Source organism: Equus quagga, chromosome 1, assembly GCF_021613505.1.
Source record: "Equus quagga isolate Etosha38 chromosome 1, UCLA_HA_Equagga_1.0, whole genome shotgun sequence".
In the NCBI taxonomy this organism is placed as follows: Eukaryota; Metazoa; Chordata; class Mammalia; order Perissodactyla; family Equidae; genus Equus; species Equus quagga.
Window position 1 is genome coordinate 97,492,322 of NC_060267.1, and position 20,021 is coordinate 97,512,342.

At 53.2% G+C, this 20,021-nt stretch overlaps 1 protein-coding gene across 1 annotated transcript in view; it reads right to left on the bottom strand.

Moving 5' to 3' along the window:
* Positions 1-8,379: 8,379 nt before the first annotated feature.
* The window catches only part of ALDH1L1 (aldehyde dehydrogenase 1 family member L1), an 81,057-nt gene continuing 69,415 nt past the window's right edge, over positions 8,380-20,021 (bottom strand). Inside the window, exons 18-23 of the mRNA XM_046680750.1 lie at positions 18,993-19,092; positions 17,493-17,591; positions 14,996-15,161; positions 12,235-12,340; positions 10,514-10,713; positions 8,380-8,691 (exon numbers count right to left, since the gene is read on the bottom strand). Coding sequence (XP_046536706.1) covers positions 8,636-8,691; positions 10,514-10,713; positions 12,235-12,340; positions 14,996-15,161; positions 17,493-17,591; positions 18,993-19,092 — 727 coding nt within the window. The 3' untranslated portion in view covers positions 8,380-8,635. The remainder of the gene's footprint in view (positions 8,692-10,513; positions 10,714-12,234; positions 12,341-14,995; positions 15,162-17,492; positions 17,592-18,992; positions 19,093-20,021) is intronic.

Sequence of the window (20,021 nt, forward strand, 5' to 3'; positions counted from 1 at the left end):
CCGGGTATTTTTTGATTTCTTCTTTAATTTCTTCAGTGGTCCATTGCTTGTTCAATGGCATATTGTTTAGTCTCCACATCTTTGTGCCTTTCTCAGCTTTTTTCTTGTAATTAATTTCTAGCTTTATAGCATTATGATCGGAGAAGATGCTTGTTATTATTTCAATTTTTTAAATTTGTAGAGGCTTGCCTTGTTTCCCAACATATCATCTATCTTTGAGAATGTTCCATGCATGCTTGAGAAGAATGTGTATTCTGTTGTTTTTGGGTGAAGTGTTCTATGTATGTCTATTAAGTCCAACTATTTTAGCTTTTCGTTTAGCTCCACTATTTCCTCGTTGATTTTCTATCTGGATGATCTGTCCATTGATGCGAGTAGGGTGTTGAGGTCCCCTACTATTATTGTGTTATTTTTGATATCTTCCTTTAGGTCTGTTAATAGTTGCTTTATGAACTTTGGTGCTCCTGTGTTGGGTGCATAGATATTTACAATAGTTAGTTCTTCTTGATGAAGTGTCCCTTTGATCATTATATATTGGCCCTCTATGTCTCTCTTTACCTGCCTTATCTTGAAATCTGTTTTGTCTGATATAAGCATTGGGACACCTTCTTTCTTTTGTTGGCCATTAGCTTGGATTATCGTCTTCCACCCCTTCACTCTGAGCCTGTGTTTGTCATTGGAGCTGAGGTGTGTTTCCTGGAGGCAACAAATTGTTGGATCTGGTTCTTTAATCCATCTTGCCACTCTATATCTTTTTATTGCAGAGTTCAATCCATTTACACTGAGGGTGATTTTTGATGCATGAGGGCTTAATACTATCATTCTGTCATTCACTTTCCAGTTTTCCTGTGTTTCCTTTGTTTCTTGTCCTGTGTGTTTTAGCCTAGCCATTGACTTCTGAAATTTCTTATGCTGGGTTTTTTTAGCTTTTCCCTTATTTATGTTTTGTGTCTCTGTTCTTTTTTTTAGTTTAGTGGCTACCCTGCAGTTTGTATTCAGAACCTTGTGTATAACGTAGTACATTTTCTGGTGGTCTCTTACTTCCTTAGCCTAGACTGTTTCAGTCCCTTTCCTCCTCCCCTCCTAAATTATTATTTTCATCTCTTATTCCAACTCGTGTTGTGAGTTTGTGGTTAGAGTGATAAGATTGTCTTTGCTTTGTGATTTCCTTCCCTTTATCCTAATGCTATAGTGGAATATTTGCTATCCTATTCTGGTTCTATCTATTTGTCTCCCTACTCTGTATTTTGTGACCCCTTTTTCCGTTTTTTTCTTTTTTCAGGTATGAGGGCTTTCTTGAGGGTTTCTTGTAGGGGTGGTCTTGTGGCTATGAAGTCCCTTAGCTTTTGTTTGTCTGGAAAAGATTTAATTTCTCCCTCATAGCTGAAGGATATTATTGCTGGATAGAGTATTCTTGGCTGAAGGTTTTTATCCTTTAAAGTTTTGAATATGTCACTCCAATCTCTCCTAGCTTGTAATGTTTCTGTAGAGAAATCTGCTGAAAGTCTGATGGGGGTTCCTTTGTAGGTTATTTTCTTCTGCCTTGCTGCCCTGAGTATTCTTTCTTTGTCCTTCATTTTTGCCATTTTTAATACTATGTGCCTTGCAGTAGGTCTTTTTACATTGACAAATCTAGGAGATCTGAAAGCTTCCTCCACACACATTTCTCTCTCAATCCCTAGATTTTGGAAGTTCTCTTCTATAATTTCGTTAAGCACACTTTCTGCTCCATTTTCCTTTTCTGTGCCCTCAGGAATTCCAATGATTCTTAAGTTGCATTTTCTCATTGAGTCAGCTATTTCTCTGAGATTTTCTTCAGTTTTTCAAATTCTTAGTTCTCTTTCTTCCTCTGTCTGGAGCCAGTCAGCCTGTCTATCTTTGATTATGCTAATTTTCTCCTCTATGGTGTCTACACGGGCATTCAGGGAGTCCGTATTCTGTTTTATCTGATCCATTGTACTTTTCATCTCTAGTATTTCTGATTGATTCTTTATAGTTTCAATCTCTTTTGTGAAGTAACTCCAGAACTCGTTGACTTGTTTCTCTATATTTCCCTTTACCATTGAGTTTTTGGATGATAGCTACTCTGAATTCATTTTCACTCAGTTTACCTATTCCCAAGTCCTCAGGACTTAATTCTGTGTTTTTATTGTTTTCCTTCTGGTCTGGAGCTTTTATAAATTGCTGGATGGTAGAGGAGCGGTTTTTGCACATGATACTGTTATTTGGTTGTAGTTACAGCCTGTTGCCACTAGGTGGGGGTCGAGAGCTATGCATTCTGAGCTCTCCGGCTTCAGCCGCGATGGCAGTGTGCAGTGCGGGTTTGGGGAGGAGGGGCACTTTCTCTTGCGTGCAGACCTGGATTCCGATCAGCTCTCGCTCTCTGGTCTCCCGGGGCCCTGGCTTGATGGGGACCACACATGCGAAAGCTTTCGCCCATTTGTGGGTTTCTGCTGCACTGGTGGTGGGAGTCCTGGACGATCTCTGGACACGCGGCCCCTCCCCCGCTCCTTCCCTCACCCACGGCAGTGATCCCAGTCTTGGGGAGGGAGCAAAGATCTCTCCTACCCCATTCCATCTCCTCCGAGGGTGGCTCCAGCCTCTGCGCCCTCCGTCGTTTGGCTGCTGTGGATCTGTGACAATTTCTGTGTTATTAGGATTTTTTTGGTTGGAATTCAGTTGCTCCTTTTTGTTGTAATTTGGAGGGGAGAGAGTCCCGGGTGAGCTCACTCCACCATGTTGCTGACGTCACTCCTTGCTCATTCAGGTTCTTGACTATTTCTTGAAACAATTTTGGAAATTTTTTTCTAGAAGATAATCCATTGCAGTGAGAATTTAGAATGATCAACACTCAGCTTTGTCCAGTTGGTCAACAAATATTTATTGATCACCTATTCTCCATGAGGCCCTGTCTTGGGCACTGGGAAGAGAAGCAAACATGCTATGTGTTCTGTCCTCATTTTTTTTTTTTAAAGTATGCACTCAATATTTATTTGTTCAATAAATGAATAAAAGTTTAATGTAAACTAGACCTTGAAAATCATCCAATCTGCTCCATGAATCAGACCGAAGCTGACATTGATCTTGTCCTCACTGAGTATCAGGCATTTTTTAAACATAATGACATTTTTACAGATAAGGGGATGGAAGTACAAAGTTGATAACTCGTCAAAGGTCAGGATGAGACAGGTTTATCAATTCATTCATTTCTAGTTACTTATCAAATATCTACTATGTACCAAGACTCTGTTTCTAAGTGAGTCGGTCTCATGTAGGCGTTTTAGACAAGACTGCCCACTGCATGTAAGAATTTCAATTTGGTTCTTTTTGTAGAGTGATGTGCATCTTCATCTTTTTAATATATTTATTGTTAAACTCCTTTGCCCATTTGAAATGCAGTTTATAAGGGCCTCCACTCCTTGGCCAGCTCAGTGGCCCCATGACACCAGCACTGTGGTGAGAGTGCCCGCCAGGCACTCATCAGGGAACAGAAAGAAACACCTAGCTACTCAATGGCCTGACAAGCACATTTGGAAGAAGCAGTATTTTTGGATGATACTCATGGACGTGCAGTCCAACTGGGTCCTCTATGTTTGCACTTCCATAACCAGGTGCTATCTGTAAAGTTCTTTGTTCCTGCACTCTGCTCTGCTTGTATCCCATTGGGGACATGAGCCCTCTCCTCTTTGGGTTTTCCCAAAAGGGGCAGTGTACAGGAAAGTTCAGGGAACAATGAACAATTGTTGACTTTGGAGGGAGAAGGGGAAGGGCACGTACACCACATATCCCTACATTTTCCCCAAAGACTGTTTGCCTCTCTGCCCTTGGGGGTCTCCCTTCCCCTCCTTTCCCCCATTGTACCCAGCCTTGCCCAGTTGCCTCCTCCTGTCTCCATCTCATTTCCAAGTCCTCTTTCCTTCATTATGAAGAGCAATCCTGTGACCATCTTTTGATCCTAAACATCCTCTGGTGGTGGTTTTTACCACACCAGAACATTTCTCCTGGGTAAACGCAAGGCTCTCCCTGAAATGGCTGCTGGTGAATTCCACTTCCTTCAGCTCATCACACCTGAACGAAGTCAGGCCAGCAGAAAGCCACATGTGGACCATGGCAGGCTGTGCACGCCCCACACTCTCACTCTGACTATACTACAGTGTGATTGTATGCTACAGCACAGCGACTGTACCACAGTGTGGTTGTATGCTACAGCACCCCGACTATACCACATTGTGGTTCTATGCTACAGCACCCCGACTATACCACAGTGTGGTTCTATGCTACAGCACCCCGACTATACCACAGTGTGGTTGTATACTACAACACTCCGACTATACTATGTGGTGGTTGAATACTACAGTGCTCTGACTATACTGCCAGTATAGTTGTTTGTGCTGGTTGTAGTTTCACGTGTGCTCAGCCTACTTTGAGACAGGTCATAAGAAACAGCTTTCTGCAACTCACCACCCTACTGTAAAATAGTACGACTGATTATCACATTATAAAAAACTTTTCAGGAGCACTCATGAATTTCTTTCTCTAATCCAGAAAAAACTAGTTTATTTCCGTCATACAAACATGGTGAATTAGGACACTGGTCAGGTTTCCTGACACTCTTGGCAGCTTGAAAGCTCTCAGCTCAATTGTCATACAATTTTAGAGGGGTATAAAATTTCACAGCAGGCAGTTTCAACACCAACCACACTCCTGATTTTGTCTTTCTATTGCATCCCTCCGTGCTCCAATTTGCCCATGCATATTTTGATTTTGTTTATTATATTTATAGACTGCCTTTAACTCTTCTGTTAACATGGTGAGAAATAAATGCTTTTAAAAATTAGGGGGGAAAGTGGTAAAAGTTTCTTTCTCCCATGTAATAGTCTGCGAGCAAGTCCCCTCAGTTATAGCCACCTCCGTGATGCTGGGGATTCAGGCGTCTTCCATCAGTCTTCCATCACGTGAAGCTCTGTTCCCCTCCCCAGGTGCTGCCATATCTCTATGGTTGGAAAATGCCCAGCACCATGTCCAGGGGGTCTGCTTCCAGCCAACTCAAGGGGAAGACAAGAGGGAGAGTGACAGCATGACCTCCTGCCCTTGAAGGGCATGTCTCAGAAGTGGCATCTATCACTTCCACTTGCATTCTGTCCACAGACTTGATTCCATGACCATTGCTTAGCTGAAAAGGAGGCTGGTCTTTCTTCGGGGTGGCCATTTGACCAGGTAAAATTTGGGGGTTTTATGACTTAAGAAAGAAGGTGATAAAGAAAACGAAATGGGAGATAACAGTCTTACGCTCCTTACTGTGAGATGATAGAAAATACATATTGGTCTCTGCCCCTGGTTCCTGGCACAGAGCTCCTAAAACCCTTGTAATTTCCTAAGTGACAACAGCACTAGGAGCATCTTTTGCTACATTGAGGTGACTCTGGGTCAGCTCCCGGGTGGCTCCTGGATGGGGGCAGGTCACCAGAAAGACCAAGCCACCATTAGAAGCTTGGGATTTTTGGCCCCACCTCCTATCCTCCAGAGAAGGTAGAGGGGCTGGAAATGGAGTAAATAATTGATCGTGCCTACATGAGGAAGCCTCCATGAAACCCCAATAGTATGGGGTTCGGAGAGCTTCCGGGCAGGTGAACACATCCATGTGCTGGGAGAGTGGCGCACCCCAGCTCCGCGGGGACAGAAGCTCCTGCGCTCGGGGCCCTCCCAGACCTCACCCAATGTGTCTCCTCATCCGGCTGTTCATCTGTGTCCTTATCATATCCTTTAACAAACTGGTGAATGGAAGTGTGTGTTTCCCTGAGTTCTGCGGGCTGTTCTAGCAAATTAACTGAATCCAAGGGTCAGTAGATCATGGGAACCTCCAATCTGTAGTCATGTCGGGCAGAGTTGTGGGTCCCCTGGGGCCCTACCACTTGTGTTGGCATCTGAAGTGGGGGCGGCCTGTGGGATGGAGCCCTGCGCCTGAGGCTGCCCCCGGGAGACAGTGTCAGAGTGGAGTTAAACGGTAGGACATCCAGCTGGTGTCACAGAATTGTTTGGTGTGGGGAAGACCCGTACACGCTTGGTGACAGATGTGTCAGAAGTGAAGTGTTCCGTGCCAAGGTAAAGGAGACACAACAGAAGGGAAATGCACAGGAGAGGAAAACTGCATGTTTTTTCTTATATGTTTACCTTCGGTCTCAGGAGACTTCTTAAAGAGGGAAGGAGATAGACAGCTAGGAGCCAGTCCTGCACATCTCAACCAGAAGTCTCAAGTAGAACTATAACGGGCGCCCCGGCTAAAACCAAGCTCTGTGTGCGTCTGAAGAGGGAGAAGGTGCTTTTTGGGTTTGGGTGGGCCTGTGCTTGAGGCCTTGCCTGCTCCTCTGCCATGAAGGTCCATTTGCAGGGAGCCAGGGCTGCCCCTCTGGACGCTGGGCAGACTCGTCTCATGCCGGGAGGAGCCTGAGAGGACAGGCTCTAAACTGAGGTGAAAAACACATTTCTTGTTTTCTGTGGCAACAAGACTTGAGACTGGATGCTCCGGGAGCATTTGGGGTGGAGGCGAGCCAGCCCTGTGGGGGACAGGTGGGACTCGGGCAAGGGGGCACCTCCGTGGGGCCCGGCTGTAGGTCGGGGCTGCAGGGCCCTGCGGTGACCCCGTGGCAGGAGTTGTTAATTCTTCCTGACCGTCTAAGGAGGTCTTGTGAGAAGGCACAGCCTGGTGGCAGTGGGACACGGGGCATGGAGAGGAGGGCCCACTTCCTGTTTGAGGTGGAGTAGACACGAGGAGACAGAGGCACGCCACCCCAAGGTGGGAGCAGAGCCCAGTGGCATAGCCTGCTACCCTAGACCACAGCAGCTGAGGCCTGACAGAGAGACAAGCCCACGTAGGCTGACCCCCAGCATTGGACAGAGTCTGGGGGTTCAACACCAGGGGCTCTGGGAGGAGTGAGTCACTCCACAGGCAGAGGGGGCTTCCAAGCCCTCCCCACCTGGGAACAAAGAGGGATGCAGCTTCAACTAGCCATGTAACCAGGCAATTACTCTTCTCTGCCTCAATTTCCCTGTTTATAAATGGTGATAAAAATAATTGGGTGAGGGGACAGCCCGTGGCCGAGTGGTTAAGTTCGCGTGCTCCGATTCGGTGGCCCAGGATTTCTCTGGTTCAGATCCTGGGCGCTGACACTGCACCGCTCATCAGGCCATGCTGAGGCGGCATCCCACACGGGACAACCAGAAGGATCTACAACTAGAATGTACAACTATGCACTGAGTGGCTTTGGGGAGGAGAAGAAGAAGAAGAAAAAAGAAGATTGGCAACAGATGTTAGCTCAGGGCCAATCTAAAAAAAAATAGTTGGGCGAGCGAAAGGATGAAACAAGATGATGCATAAGGAGGGTCTGGAACCCTGCTGGGCATCCACTTGGTCCTCAGTCCTCAATCCTACTGTCTGCTACCAGCTACTATCATCACTCACAAGAAGATGCCTGGACAGACCCTCTATAAGGGCATATTCTGGGCGGAAGAGAAGGAATAGTGGAGGAGGCCAGGTACAGGGCTTTCAAAGGGACGGGAGGGGGCGTGGGGGTGGTGTTCATAGGCCGCTAAAGGACAGAGTCTGCTATGTGGAGAGGACTGAGGATGCCCCAGTATGGCCAGGGACCTGCAGAGGGAGGACGGGGCCTTCGGGGAGCTGTGGGACCCACAGGGGCAGAGCCAGGTGGGGGTGGGGAGTAGAATGCCAAGAAGAGAGTGGCACGTGGGGTAACTAAGGCAACAGCAGGTAAGTGAGGTCGTAGGGTTTGGGACCTAGGGAGTGGGGGTGCAGAGGGGAGAGCCCCAAGCTTCTGCAGGGTGAGAGAGTACAGGGAAGAGAGAAGAAAGTGCAAGGGGGACACCACTGGGCTGACGGGAGTCCATGGAGACACAGGACACACAAGCTGGGGCAAAAGATGGAGGCCGGCCCATGTCTGAAAAGCCAGCCTGGGGCGAGGACCTGGCGGCTGTCCAGGAACTGGCCTCCGCTGTAGTGGCCGCTGGATCCACGTCAACAAAGGCCAGCTCTTGGAGGCTGAGCAGCAGGGGTGGGCCCGGCCCGTCTGCCCGGGAGCCTGCCACGGCAGGCCATCTTCACTGAGGGAGACTGAGCCACGGCACAGCCCCAGGCTCCCACTGCCCATCCTGCTGCCTCAGCCTTCCAGGGTAACCCCACACACCTCTTGCACCCGAACTTCATTCAGCACCTGCTTTCTGAGGCTGGAGTTGATGCATACCCATTTCTCACTTCTGCATCTCTCCCCAGGGTGCCTGGCTCTCCCAGGGCTGGGCAACCTTACTCGAGTGCCGGAACTCACAGGGGCAGCCACAGATGGGGTGGAGAGAGACAGGGATGCCAGCTGCTGCTAGTCAGAACCTTTATTCACCTGGGACCACTTTCTTAACCAGCCAAAGGCCACTCGGATTGGATGGGTGGCGGGTGTCCTGGACGGGAACAGGGGGCAGATGGGGAGCTTCCACTGGGGCTGCAGGTGGAGGTGCTGTGCACTTGGGATGGGGTGAGAGGGCCATCTGGCCACCAGGCAAGGCAGGCAGGTTGTGGAGGGCAAGGACACACCGCAGAGATTGGGGCTGTTGCTCTCACTGGACCTTTCCCTCAGTACTCGAAAGTAACTGTCTTGACCCGCAGGTACTCATTCAGGGCGGCCTCTCCTGCAAGACACCACGGGTTGTTGGACACATCGCGCCACAGCTGCTCCTCCCGTAGGCCTTGCTGCCCCAGGTGCTGCGTGCACCTTATCTCACCAGACCCTGGCAGTGACCGTGTGGGTCAGCCCCGGCCCAGCCCAGATACAGACAAGGCAACGAGGCCCAGGCAGGCCAGGTGCCCGTGAGAGGGGGCAGGATTCCAACAGACGTCAGAATACAGACCAATCCAGGGCCACCATTCCAGAAACTTCCCCTGTTCTGACCATCACCTTGCTAGGGAGGGCTGCCCCTTCAGTCCAAGGGCAGCTGAGAGGCTCTCTTGGTGTCCTCATAGCACCCAGATGTGCTGGCCCATCGCCTCGCCCCCTGCTGCCCCCAGCTAATTCCAGGTCACACTGTGACTGGGAAAAGGGCACCTCACAGGGCGCCCATGGCCCTTGGAACCCAGCTGTGCTCTGTGGCTGGTGTGTCTTAGCCCCACAAGCAGCACAGAGAGCCTCCCCACCCACTAAGGCTGGCTTGGGGAGCCACAATTTCCCAGCTGGGGCTGAAGAGGTCTCTGGACCACCTCGGGGGGCTGTTTGGAGGCCTGGTTTGTGGGCCCTCTCTCTGCAGGGCTGAGGGGATAGGGGGAAGACGAGTTGGGGAGCTGAGGGGATAGAGTCCTAAGTGACAGATATCATATTCTGGGTACTTGGCACCCACAGCATCCCTCAGTGACAATGGCCCTGTGGATTCCTGTGGAGGACACCAGGAAGGTGGCCTGGGGAGACAGGAGGAGGTGGCAGACAAGGACAGAGAGGCCAGGAGCGTCCAGCATCCGTGTGTGCAAGCGTGTGTGAGTGTGAGCCCCGCTTCCGTGTGGACAGTGTGCGGTGTCAGCCTTTGGTTGGTGCTGTTGGGGCTCCCTTTATAAGCACCCTTGGGGCTTTCTGCAGAGTGGGAAAGATGGAGCAGGAGGGAAAGAGGAAACAGTGACAGCCCTTCGGTTTCAGACTCATCAGGAGCCTGCCTAAGGACCCCGAGTTGGACAGGGGGCCTGGAGGGACGGGGCCCTCTGGAAGGTAGTGTGCTGCTCTCTCACAGCTTCTGGCCCTTGCCAAGCTTGGCATCAGAGCTGTGATCCCCACCTGGAGCTGGTCCCCAGCTGCTGGCTCCCACACTGGTAGGCAGGGTGCAGCGCCCCTCCTAAACCACAGGGCAGCCCAGGGAAGGAGGAGCGTCCGGCAGAGCTCCACTCCCTCAACAGGCAGCAGGGCTTGTGCTCGGCTCCCCACCTGGTGACATCGTCTCTACCCTGAGGACTCACACTACCCCCAGGGCACACTCGGCCCCCACGGCTTCCCCTCTCTGCAGATGAAGGTTGAGTCCTGCCTGTGGTCCCCGGGCCCCCGCCTGCCTCTCCTGCCCCCTCTCCTCTGGCCGCCCCACCCGGCCCACAGCAGCACTCAGGCCTCCGGCCACAGCTCCAAAACAAAGCTGGCGCTCAGGACCTGCCACTGCTCTGTGAGGAACGTGCACCCTTAGGGCTTTATGGCCGGCTCCTCTATCCACTCGGGTCTCAGTGTAGGTGCCATCTCAGAGAAGCCCACCCCAGCCCCTGGCTTACGTCGCCCTCCCAATCTTCTTGCCCGGATCACTTCGTCTTGTCTGCTTCCCAGCACTGCTCACTTCTAGCAGGACCTTGCTGACTTTTGTAATTATCACTTGTCCCCTCCCAGTAAAAAGTGAGCACTGACAGCCATCTTGTCAATGCCACACCCCTGGCCCCTGGGACAGGGCCCGGCACCGAGCAGCCTGTAACAGATGTTTAGGATTAGGTTACCCAGGTCTTTGCCAAATCCGGACTGCTTGAACCCTCCAAAGGGAGCGGCCACGTCGGTCTTGTTGTATGTATTGACAAACACGGTGCCTGCCTGCAGCTTGTCACTGACATACAGAGCCTTGTTGATGTCCTTGGTGAAGACGCCAGAGGCCAGGCCAAACTCCGTGGCATTGGCCCGAGACAGCACAGTGTCCACGTCACTGCAGGGAAAATCCAAGAAAACCTCAGTGAGGGAGGGGCAGAGGGGCAGCCCTCGACATGTGACTCAGAGAGACCTGCACCCCTTCCCCCAAAGGGGAGTCTGGCCCCCTCCCAGCTCCCCACCATGCAGGACCCTTCAGGAGAAACGCTCTGGAGCTACAGATGGTGTGGAGGGGAAAGAAGGAAAGGGAGGAGGAAGAGCAGGTCAGATTCACACCCAGTGGGCCAAGAGGACCCCTCAGGTCATCCAGGGTGATAGCCTCACTTTACAGTCAGGGGACCGGGCGCTCAGAGTAGAGGCAGGCCGGGCCCGGCCACACACGGGGAGGCATACCCCAGGGAGCCACGTCAGGCCTCCCTGCCACAGACGTCATAGACTTGAAGACTTAGCACAATATTTACTTGGTAGGTGGCAGAAAAATGTTATTCTAATAAAACCCATATGTGATGATAATTTCAGTAATTTTTTGACAGTTGGAAGTATAGTGTATTGAGGATGAGGTGCCATTTTGTAATCTGCTCAAAGGCACTACTCTGAAAAAGAACAGCCAGGAAAAGAATCTGTGGTAGATCAAACATGGCCACAGAGCCCGATTCCTCTCCCTTGAAACCCGGGCTGGCCTTGGTGACTTGCTGGACCAATAGGACCTGGTGGAAGTGAGGTTCTGGAATTTCCAAGGCCAACTTCTGGATCTTGAGGAGCACTGCAGCTTCCACCTGGCCTCTGTAGGGGAGCCAGGTGCTGGACAGAGGCTGCCATGAGGGAGACAGCCTGCGAGGAGAGACCCCTACGTGGCACAGAGCACAGGCTGGTCCACCCCTCCAACCAAATTGCAGATTCATGAGTGAAATAAATAACTGCTGCTATTCCAAGGCACTGAGTTTTGGGGGTGGTTAATTACATAGCCGTAGGTAATTAGAACAGAGCCCAACATGCCAAGAGACATCCAGAGAGCCACAGAGGAAGCTCACAGTGAGACCCAAAGCAAGTCCCTTGACAGTCCCCTCGGTGTCTCCTCCCCTCAGTGGTTGACAAGGACTCAGCAGGTGGCCACACTGCAGCCACAGCCCCCACCCTGTTTGAGTTCTCCTTCTGGCCCCCTGGGGACAGCTCTGCACAGCTCATGTGAAGACCCCAGTAATGCAAGGAAAAGAATCAGACACGGGGCCGGCGCCATGACCGAGTGGTTAAGTTTGCACTCTCCACTTCGGTAGCCCGGGTTTGCCAGTTCGGATCCTGGGCGCAGACCTAGCACCACTCATCAAGCCACACTGTGGCAGCATCTCACACAGCAGAACTAGAAGGATTTACAACTGGGATATGCAACTAGGTACTGGGGCTTCGGGGAGGAAAAAAAAACGAGGAAGACTGGCAACTGATTTTAGCTCAGGGCCAATCTTCCTCACCAAAAATAAGAGCATACCTTTAAAAAAAAAAAAAGAAACGGAGGAAGAATCAAAAGTGTGGTTAAAAAAAAAGACGAATCAGGCTCTCCAGAGACACAAGCAGGATTCCCTACCCATTGGCAAACCGAGAGATGATCATGATGGGCCCGAAGGACTCCTCCTTGGCTATGAACATGTGGTCTTCCACGTCCGTGAAAACAGTTGGCTCAAAGAAGAAACCTATGGAGGAGACAGAGGCCCACGGTGTGTGGGAAGGCGGCCCTCCAGTGGTCCAGTCTCTCCCCAGCCAGGGCTGGGTCCCTCCAGCCGCTGTGCCCACGCTCACTCCAGCAACATAATGCATGATGCCTCTGTGATGGACACCACATTCTGTGGGTGGCTTTCCTGCCCCAAGCTACAATTTCATGTGATCCTCACACCTTTTAACTAAATGCTGCTGAAGAAAATAAGGCTGAAGCTCAGAGCTGGTGCGCGACAGGGCTGAGACTCAAGCCCAAGTCTGTCCCACGCCAGTGCCAAAGCTCATGGCCGCGGCAAAGACCTGGATTTTCCAGGGACATTTAATCTGAAGACATGTCTGGTTTCTTTGGCTACTGCAGCCTCCCAGATGGCCCTCCCTCGTCCCTGTGGGGTGGGCAGGGGCTTTGGACACTGGTCCTGACAGACAAAACCCCGAGGCCGAGCCCTTTCCCTTTCATGGCCCCGCAGGGTGGGCGCTGGCACCCTGGGCACAGGGAGCGTGCTCTCTCAGACAGGCAGTCTCCACTCTCCTGTGACATGGGTCCCACCCAGACTGCACTCGTACAGGCCCTGTCGCCCAGCCCGAATCATTCTGATGGCAGAAATGCTGTCACAGACCACTGCACCTCTGAGACCTTGCTGGACTAGATTTAATTTGGCCTGATTTAGGGAACATCAAGAGACCTGAAATTTTTTCTCTTTAGTTTTTAGAAAAATAAAATTTTTTAACTTGAAAAGTAATTTAATTAAAATAGTCCACATTTTCACACATTTATAAATTACATTTTAATTACCATTTTTAAAACGTGAGTTATGCATGAACACAAACTGACTCGTGGGGTGGCCTGTATTCACTCAATCTGCAAACCAACTGTTGCCCACTAGGTGTCATGAGCTCTGGGCTGGCCAGTCTCTGTCCCCTTCCTGCTCCTTCAGCTCTCTTCCCTGCCCTGCTCTGTGCTGGGGAGGAGGGTGCATGCCCAGGCTCCCTCATCCTCTGGCTTCCAGCTGGATTTGCTCCCATAGGAGGCAGCCCATATCCACAGCTCTGCCCCTCACCAGGTCCCAGGAATTCTTCTCCCTCTTCTTGCTTCTCAGGCCACGGGGTGGTGGCGATGGCTGCCCACCGTTGCTGGTTGCTGGGTACTGCCCCGCCCCTAACTGCTCTGAGAACAGGGCCTTCACTTCACTCTCTCGCATCGGGCTTCATGGAACACCCAGTCTAGTGGGGCGGGAAGGGGTAAGCAGACAGAGAGTGGCAGTGCAGTGGCGATGACACTGTTGAGGGAGGACCTGTGACACAGCAATGGCCTACACCTGGATGCCCTGTGAGCTGGATGGTGAGCTCACCAGATGGGGAAACTGAGGAGGTGTTCGATAACCAGAGGAACAATGAATGTACAGAAAGCAAGAAAATGCAAGATGTATTCAGAGAGAGTTAAGCACGGCGAAGGGTAAGCGGGTTAGAACCGGGTCAGGAAAGGCCTGGCGGGAGATGGAGGGGTCTGAGCTGCTGCTGCAGGAGAAGAAGCCACCATGAGGTGTTTCAACACTGAGGGACAGATGACCAGACCTCTGGAAGCTGCACAAGTAAAGGATTAGCGGGGTTCAAGAGGTCCTGTAGGAATCCGCATGACGGTCCAGGCAAGACAAGGTGGTGGCAGGGATTCAGGGGAGGCAAGAAAGATTTCCAGATTTAAGGGAATCAAGCAACTAATTAAAAGTAAGGGGTCAAGAAAAGAGAGCAATCCAGAACTCATTCTTTCCGTCCCTCCGTCATTCCATCAAATTAACTCAGGCTTGGTGTGAGGCTCAGTGCTGGCACGAACAACCTAACGGTGTCGAAGAGACACATGGCTCCTGGCCCCATGGAGCAGGCAGTCCAATGGGAAGCAGCACAAACAGTCTACACCCGCAACTCCTGCTCCTCTGGCTTGGGTGACTTGATCGGATGAAAGATTCGAGAGAGGCAGGTGTGTGCGTCTGGGGTCAGGTAGGAGCTGGGACCCCGTGATGAAGCAATGGATTTGGTACCCATTGAGTTTGAAAGGCCTGGGGGACATGCAGGTGGAGGTGTCCCGGTGGTCAGGAGTTCTGGGTGAGGAGGAGCCCACAGACAGATATTTGGGAGAGTCTGAGCCATTGTGGGGGTGAGATCCTCCAGGAAAGTGAGAAGCACTCCAAGCTCAGGACAGACCTGAGGATTTACGACATTTGAGGGACGGGTGGAGAGGAAGGGAGCTTCCAGCAGAGAGACTGCTGAGAAGTAATGGCCTAAGATAGGAAAACCATCACATCCAGGGCCGTGGACGCCATGGAGGAGAGAATTTCAAGGATGCAGTAATGTTAGTGGCACATCAGAGTCTACTTCAGTACAGATTAAACCAGCACTGACGATGCTTTCAGCTCTGGTCCTAGAGCTCATTATCTTGCCAGCCCCACACCTGGTCTGGCAGGTGTCCAAGTAGCCAAGGCTGCCCCATCCAAGATCCCAGATAGGGCCTGAGCCCTGGGAACCTGACCATGCAGGCACCTGGGCTTTAGATACCTCCAGTGAGAGCCGGGCAGCAAACCAGAGGCCATGCTACCTGCTGCCTCAGTTTACCCAAGTGGGCCAGGCCTGCTATGACTGACCTGGCCGAGGGACTTGATTCCCACCACAGACGAGTGTGGCCCCTTCCTTCACACCGCGCTGGCAATATTCTATCAGCTTCCGCAGGTGAGCTTGGTGGTTCTGCGGTCCATGGGTGGTGTCCCGGTCGAGAGGGTTGCCGATCTTCATCTTCCTCACCTCTTCTACCTGCGGAAAGTCCTCCCAGTCAGGTCCCCCTTGCGTGCCACAGTTTCTGATGATGGTCCTCACCTGACCCACCTCCAGTGTTTGCATTTTTGGTAACCAACCACTGGCCCCTGAAGAAAGTCTACACTCTATATTCTGGCCCTCTAGGAGCTCCATATTGTGGTTCCAAACCTGCCTTCCAGGCTGAAACCCCGAGGTGCATCCAATGTGCACGGAGAGCCAAGCCTAGTGTCAGACGGGCTGGGAAAACGGAGGTGTCCAGGGATACGGTGAGCAGGGAAGACAGAGGGCAGCACAGGCTTTGTCTCTGCACTGGTCCTGCACCCAACTTCACCGACTGAGAAGGTGAAGGAACGCTGGTCAAGAGACTCCAGGATACGGGATGGGGATCGGGTGGCAAAACACCATCCTGCTGCAGTGCCCTGGTGACGAGGTGGGACAGACACCAAGTGCCTGGGTCTGGAGTCCACCCTTCCCTGCCCCTACTTCTGTCTGCTTCAGAGCCCAGCTTTAAGGCTTCCTCCCCCAGGAAGCCTTCCTTGTTGCCTTGGCCAACAAAAAAGTTGGTACCACCCAGGACCACCCTCTGCCCTTCCCACCAGGGCCCCCTTAGCTCCTCTGGCTCTCCTGAAGGGGGGCTCCCACTCTGATACCAAGCCACCACTTTGCTCTTGTTTTCTGCTCCTGTCTGGTCCCCCAAACTGCTCTGGGATGCCAAGGCCACCTTGGTGAGTCTCCAGGATAAACATCTCACTTCTTGTGTCAGGAAACCATCACTATCCGCACAACTGTCCCTGGGAATCAAGCCCTCTGGTCACCCTGTTGGGGCCTGACGACACCCCTGCAGACTCCTGGATGTGGCCTCAGCTTTGTGCTCCCCACCACCACAGCCGCTCGGTGAGCACCCACGTCCCCTCCTCGTCTCCAGGCAGCCCCGGCCGTGCCACAGGCCTGGCCATCCCAGCGCTGGGCTAATCGCAGTGACGGCTCGCCCACCAGGCTGGCGGCTCCCAGAGGGCAGGGGTGGACAAACGGATGCATTTCTCCGCAGTGTCTCCCATCCGGGTGGAGCACGTGTCCCCAGCCCTTGAGTCTGGCTGGCCCGTGACTCTGTTTGGCCAGTAGAATGTGGTGGAAGCAACATTTAGTGAGTCCCAAGCGGCCCCTAACCCTCTGCTCTCACTTTGAGAGTGCCGCCACCACCCCTGTGTGCCAAGCACAAGCCACAGAGTGAAGGACCACAGGCACAGAGATGAACCGCCCCATGGGAGCCACCAAGTGCCCCGCCTGACCTGGCCAATGGGTGAGCAAGCTCGGGTGAGCTGCACCCCCACAGGACTGCCAACCCACAGGACGTAGCTGCGCGACGCTGTCATCTCAAGCCACTAAGTTTTGGGGTAGTTTGTTACACGGCAAAAGCTGTTAGACTCCTAGAAAATCCGTTCCTTCCCTCACTACCTTTCATATTTTACCCATTATTCAAGATCTTCTTCTCCAGCACCCCTTCCTGACAGCCGCCCACCCTATCCTCAGATTCAGCTCTCTCTTTTTTTTCTTCCAAATACAGTTTCTTTGGAATTGCGCAGAGAGCCCGCCCTTCCAGCAGCTCCTCTCCTCTCTGCAGGGGTGAGGCTCTGTCCCAGGTCCTGCACCCCTGAGTAGACCAGTGTCGACCAGGGACCTGGTCATGCCAACCAGCATCCTTCCCCGCAGCCTTTCTGACAGAGTCGGCGGGGAAAGAGTGATTTCCCTCTCTGCTTCTTCTGTAAGAACGTAGGAGATGCTGTCAGTGCCTCACCATCCCCTTTACCTGGGGCACCTTCCCCTAAGAGGACATGAGAGGGGCCTGATGGTGGCTCCCAGGAGATGATGGGAGCTGCCAAACTCCAGCCAGTGGACAGCCCACAGCCAACAACTGCTGACAGGGCACAACAGCCAGCCCCTTGACTCTAGGTGTACACCTGAGTGGTGTCACTTGTGGTCCAGAGCTCCTGTTTGTGGGTCAGGCCAGGCTGCATGTCACCTGAGACCATGTCCTGGTCCCTCCCGCCTTCCAGGCTTCACCTGAGAGCTCACCCTTGGTGAGCCACATGCACCTGTGTTCTCATCTCAGGCTCTGCTGCTAAGACCAGACCTAACACAGCCTCTTTGGGTTTTGTCAGTGTGAGCCGAGGGGTTGCTGTTTCTTGCTCAATATAAACCCCTGAAGATTTAATACAGCTCCCTGTGAGGGTTCCTTGACCCAGCCCGACCTCCTCACCCCCAATGCCCTGCAGCACCAGGCAACTGTGTCGATGAACCAGCAGCTCTGAGACCCTGCCGAGAACTTACCACCTTCTGCACAAACTGGTCATGAATTGAGTCCTCCACAAAGAGCCGGCCCGCGGCGATGCAGTTCTCCCCTTTGTTGAAGAAGACAGAGCTCATCCCCTTCGAAGAACAAACAAGAATGCTGGATTAGGACTCTTCCCAGCGGCGCCAGCCCCCAGCTCCCCGCTGGGCCCAGGTAACCTCTTCTTATAGAGAAGGGGGGGAATACACATGTCCTGGCCTCCTACCTTGGACCAGGCCCAACCAGCGCTGGACACGTGTGCTCCACTCATTCCTAAGTCACCACAAGAGGCGAGGCGAGAGGGGACAGTGTAGGAAGAGAGGCCATGAGGTGAGGAGGCAACAGAACTGTGGCCTGACTCCCACCACTGGAGGACAAAGCCAGTGTCCACATTGCAGAGAGAGGAGGACAAGAGGGAGTGGAGCGAGTGACGCCGGAGACTCCGCATGCTGGGCAGACTCCCTGGGGTGGCCCAGGAGGGGTCAGAGCCCATATTGGTGGAGCTGAGCCTAGCGAGTCTGTTAGCGTGGAGCAGGCGGCAGAAGGTGGGCAAAGGCAGGCAGCCAGCCACCGTCTTGGATGGGGTGCCAGCCCAGGCTCAAGGAAACTCCCGACAGAGTCAGAATAAATGTTCTCAGAGGCCCAAGGGGTCCTGCTTTTTAGACCTGGGGAGCTCCACGTGGGTGAAGTGTGGCTCTCCTGGAAGCTGGGACCACACCGGCAGCGTTGGCCTGGGCACCAGGGCCAAGACGCTCTGGCTGATGGGCTTGCCCCCCTCATTCCCCTATCTAATGAGGCTGGGCTCCCTTTCGTGTCCATGCTGGGTGTCATATTGTCCTCCAAGGCACAGGGGGACTTAGGTGGAATGGGGGGCATCTCTGGGCACCTGGCTAAACATGGCCTTACTGGTTTCTCCAACAGGTGTGGAGAGAGGACTGAGGCATAACAATGACAATACTAATGTGAGAACAACTGACACATGGCACCTGCCACGTGCAGCCACTGTTCCACGCCCTTCAGACACGGTAGCTGGTGTAATCCCTGTGACAACTGTAGAAGGGAGGCATTACTGCCCTCCTCACCATGAGGTGAAAGTGTTGGGGCCCAGAAAGGGTAAGTGACTTGCTCAAGGCTGCCCAGTGAGTCGGGGCAGAGCTAGGCAAGTGTGGAGACAGCACAGAGTTGGGCAAGGGAGTCTATGCAGAGTCTCAGCACAGGTGTCCAGGGTTCTGCTCATTTTCCCTCGGAGAGGAAAGGTGGCCCGGCTGACTTCAGAACAGATGGAACTGTGGCCCAGGTTTCCATCTGAAGCTGATTTCAGTTACCCTAAGTTATGAAACTTCTTGGGAAGTTTGTTTTCAAGGGCACGTGTCACTCCAAGGCCCCATCCTGCCAATCTGTGCTTGTGGTGACACTACAGTCTAGGCTAAATGTGAGTTTGACTGTGGAATCAGAGAACGGTCCACCCCTGCCCACCGGGCACCCAGGCCGGCTCTCACCATCTGCACCGCCTTGCTGAGGTCGCAGTCAGCAAAGATGATGAGAGGCGACTTCCCGCCCAGCTCCAGGGAGACCTTCTTCACATTACTCAGGGCACAGCTGGAAGGAACAGAGGTTGGTGGGGCTGGGTCCATGGGGGACGGGGGCACAGGGGGCTCCAGGTGGGGGAGCCGAGGGCAGCTCCAAAGCATGCTTTCCTTGAAAGAGCAAGCAGAGGGTGGGAAGGAACCCCGTGCGAGAGCAGGCCGCGCCTTCCCCCAGCCCCACGCTCGCCCAACAGCCCCTCCCTGCTCTCCACGACGGGCTGCGCGCTGCGCCTCCTTCCTCCCGCCACCGCGCAGCCCAGCCCCGCGCCCGCGCCCGCCGGCCCCGCCTCCGCCGCACGCGAGCCCCGCCCGCTGGCCGGCCTTCTCTGGGCAAGCAGCTGGCGTTTGGAAACGTCGAACCACTAAATCAAACACAGACGCATCCCCAGTTGGGGCGGTTGCGGCGCCACAGGGGCTTCAGCACCTCCGATTTTTAATGATGGGAGCGAACAGAGAAGCGGGGGCCTGTGCACGCCGCACCAGAGGGGGCGAAACGGCCTTGCTGATACTGTCCGAAAAGGGACGCTCAGTGGACTGGACCAGTGAAACTTGTGGCGGGGCACGGGGCGGAGGTCCTCACTCAGGACCGACTCAGGAGGAGGGCTCCCCTGTTTCCGGCACCAGCCACGGGGGCGGAGGGGAGGGGCAGGGGGCGGGGACGCCGCTTGGAGTGGATCCCGAGAAGAAGGTAGCTGCAGAGCCGCGGAGCGCCGCCCACGGAAGCCCTCCTTCCCCGAGGTCTGGGAGCGGACGTTCACCGAGCCCTCACTCCGGACTGCGCACACGCGCTTGGAGGCACTGTCATCGAAACTGCGCAGAGGAGCAGAACAGCCAGCTTTTCAGTCCGGAGAGGCAGATAAGCTGCTGGGACTACTTGCGGTTACTCCCCGCTCACTCATCTGTCTGTCTGTCCCGTCAGTCCGTCCTGGGCCCCCTCCAGCC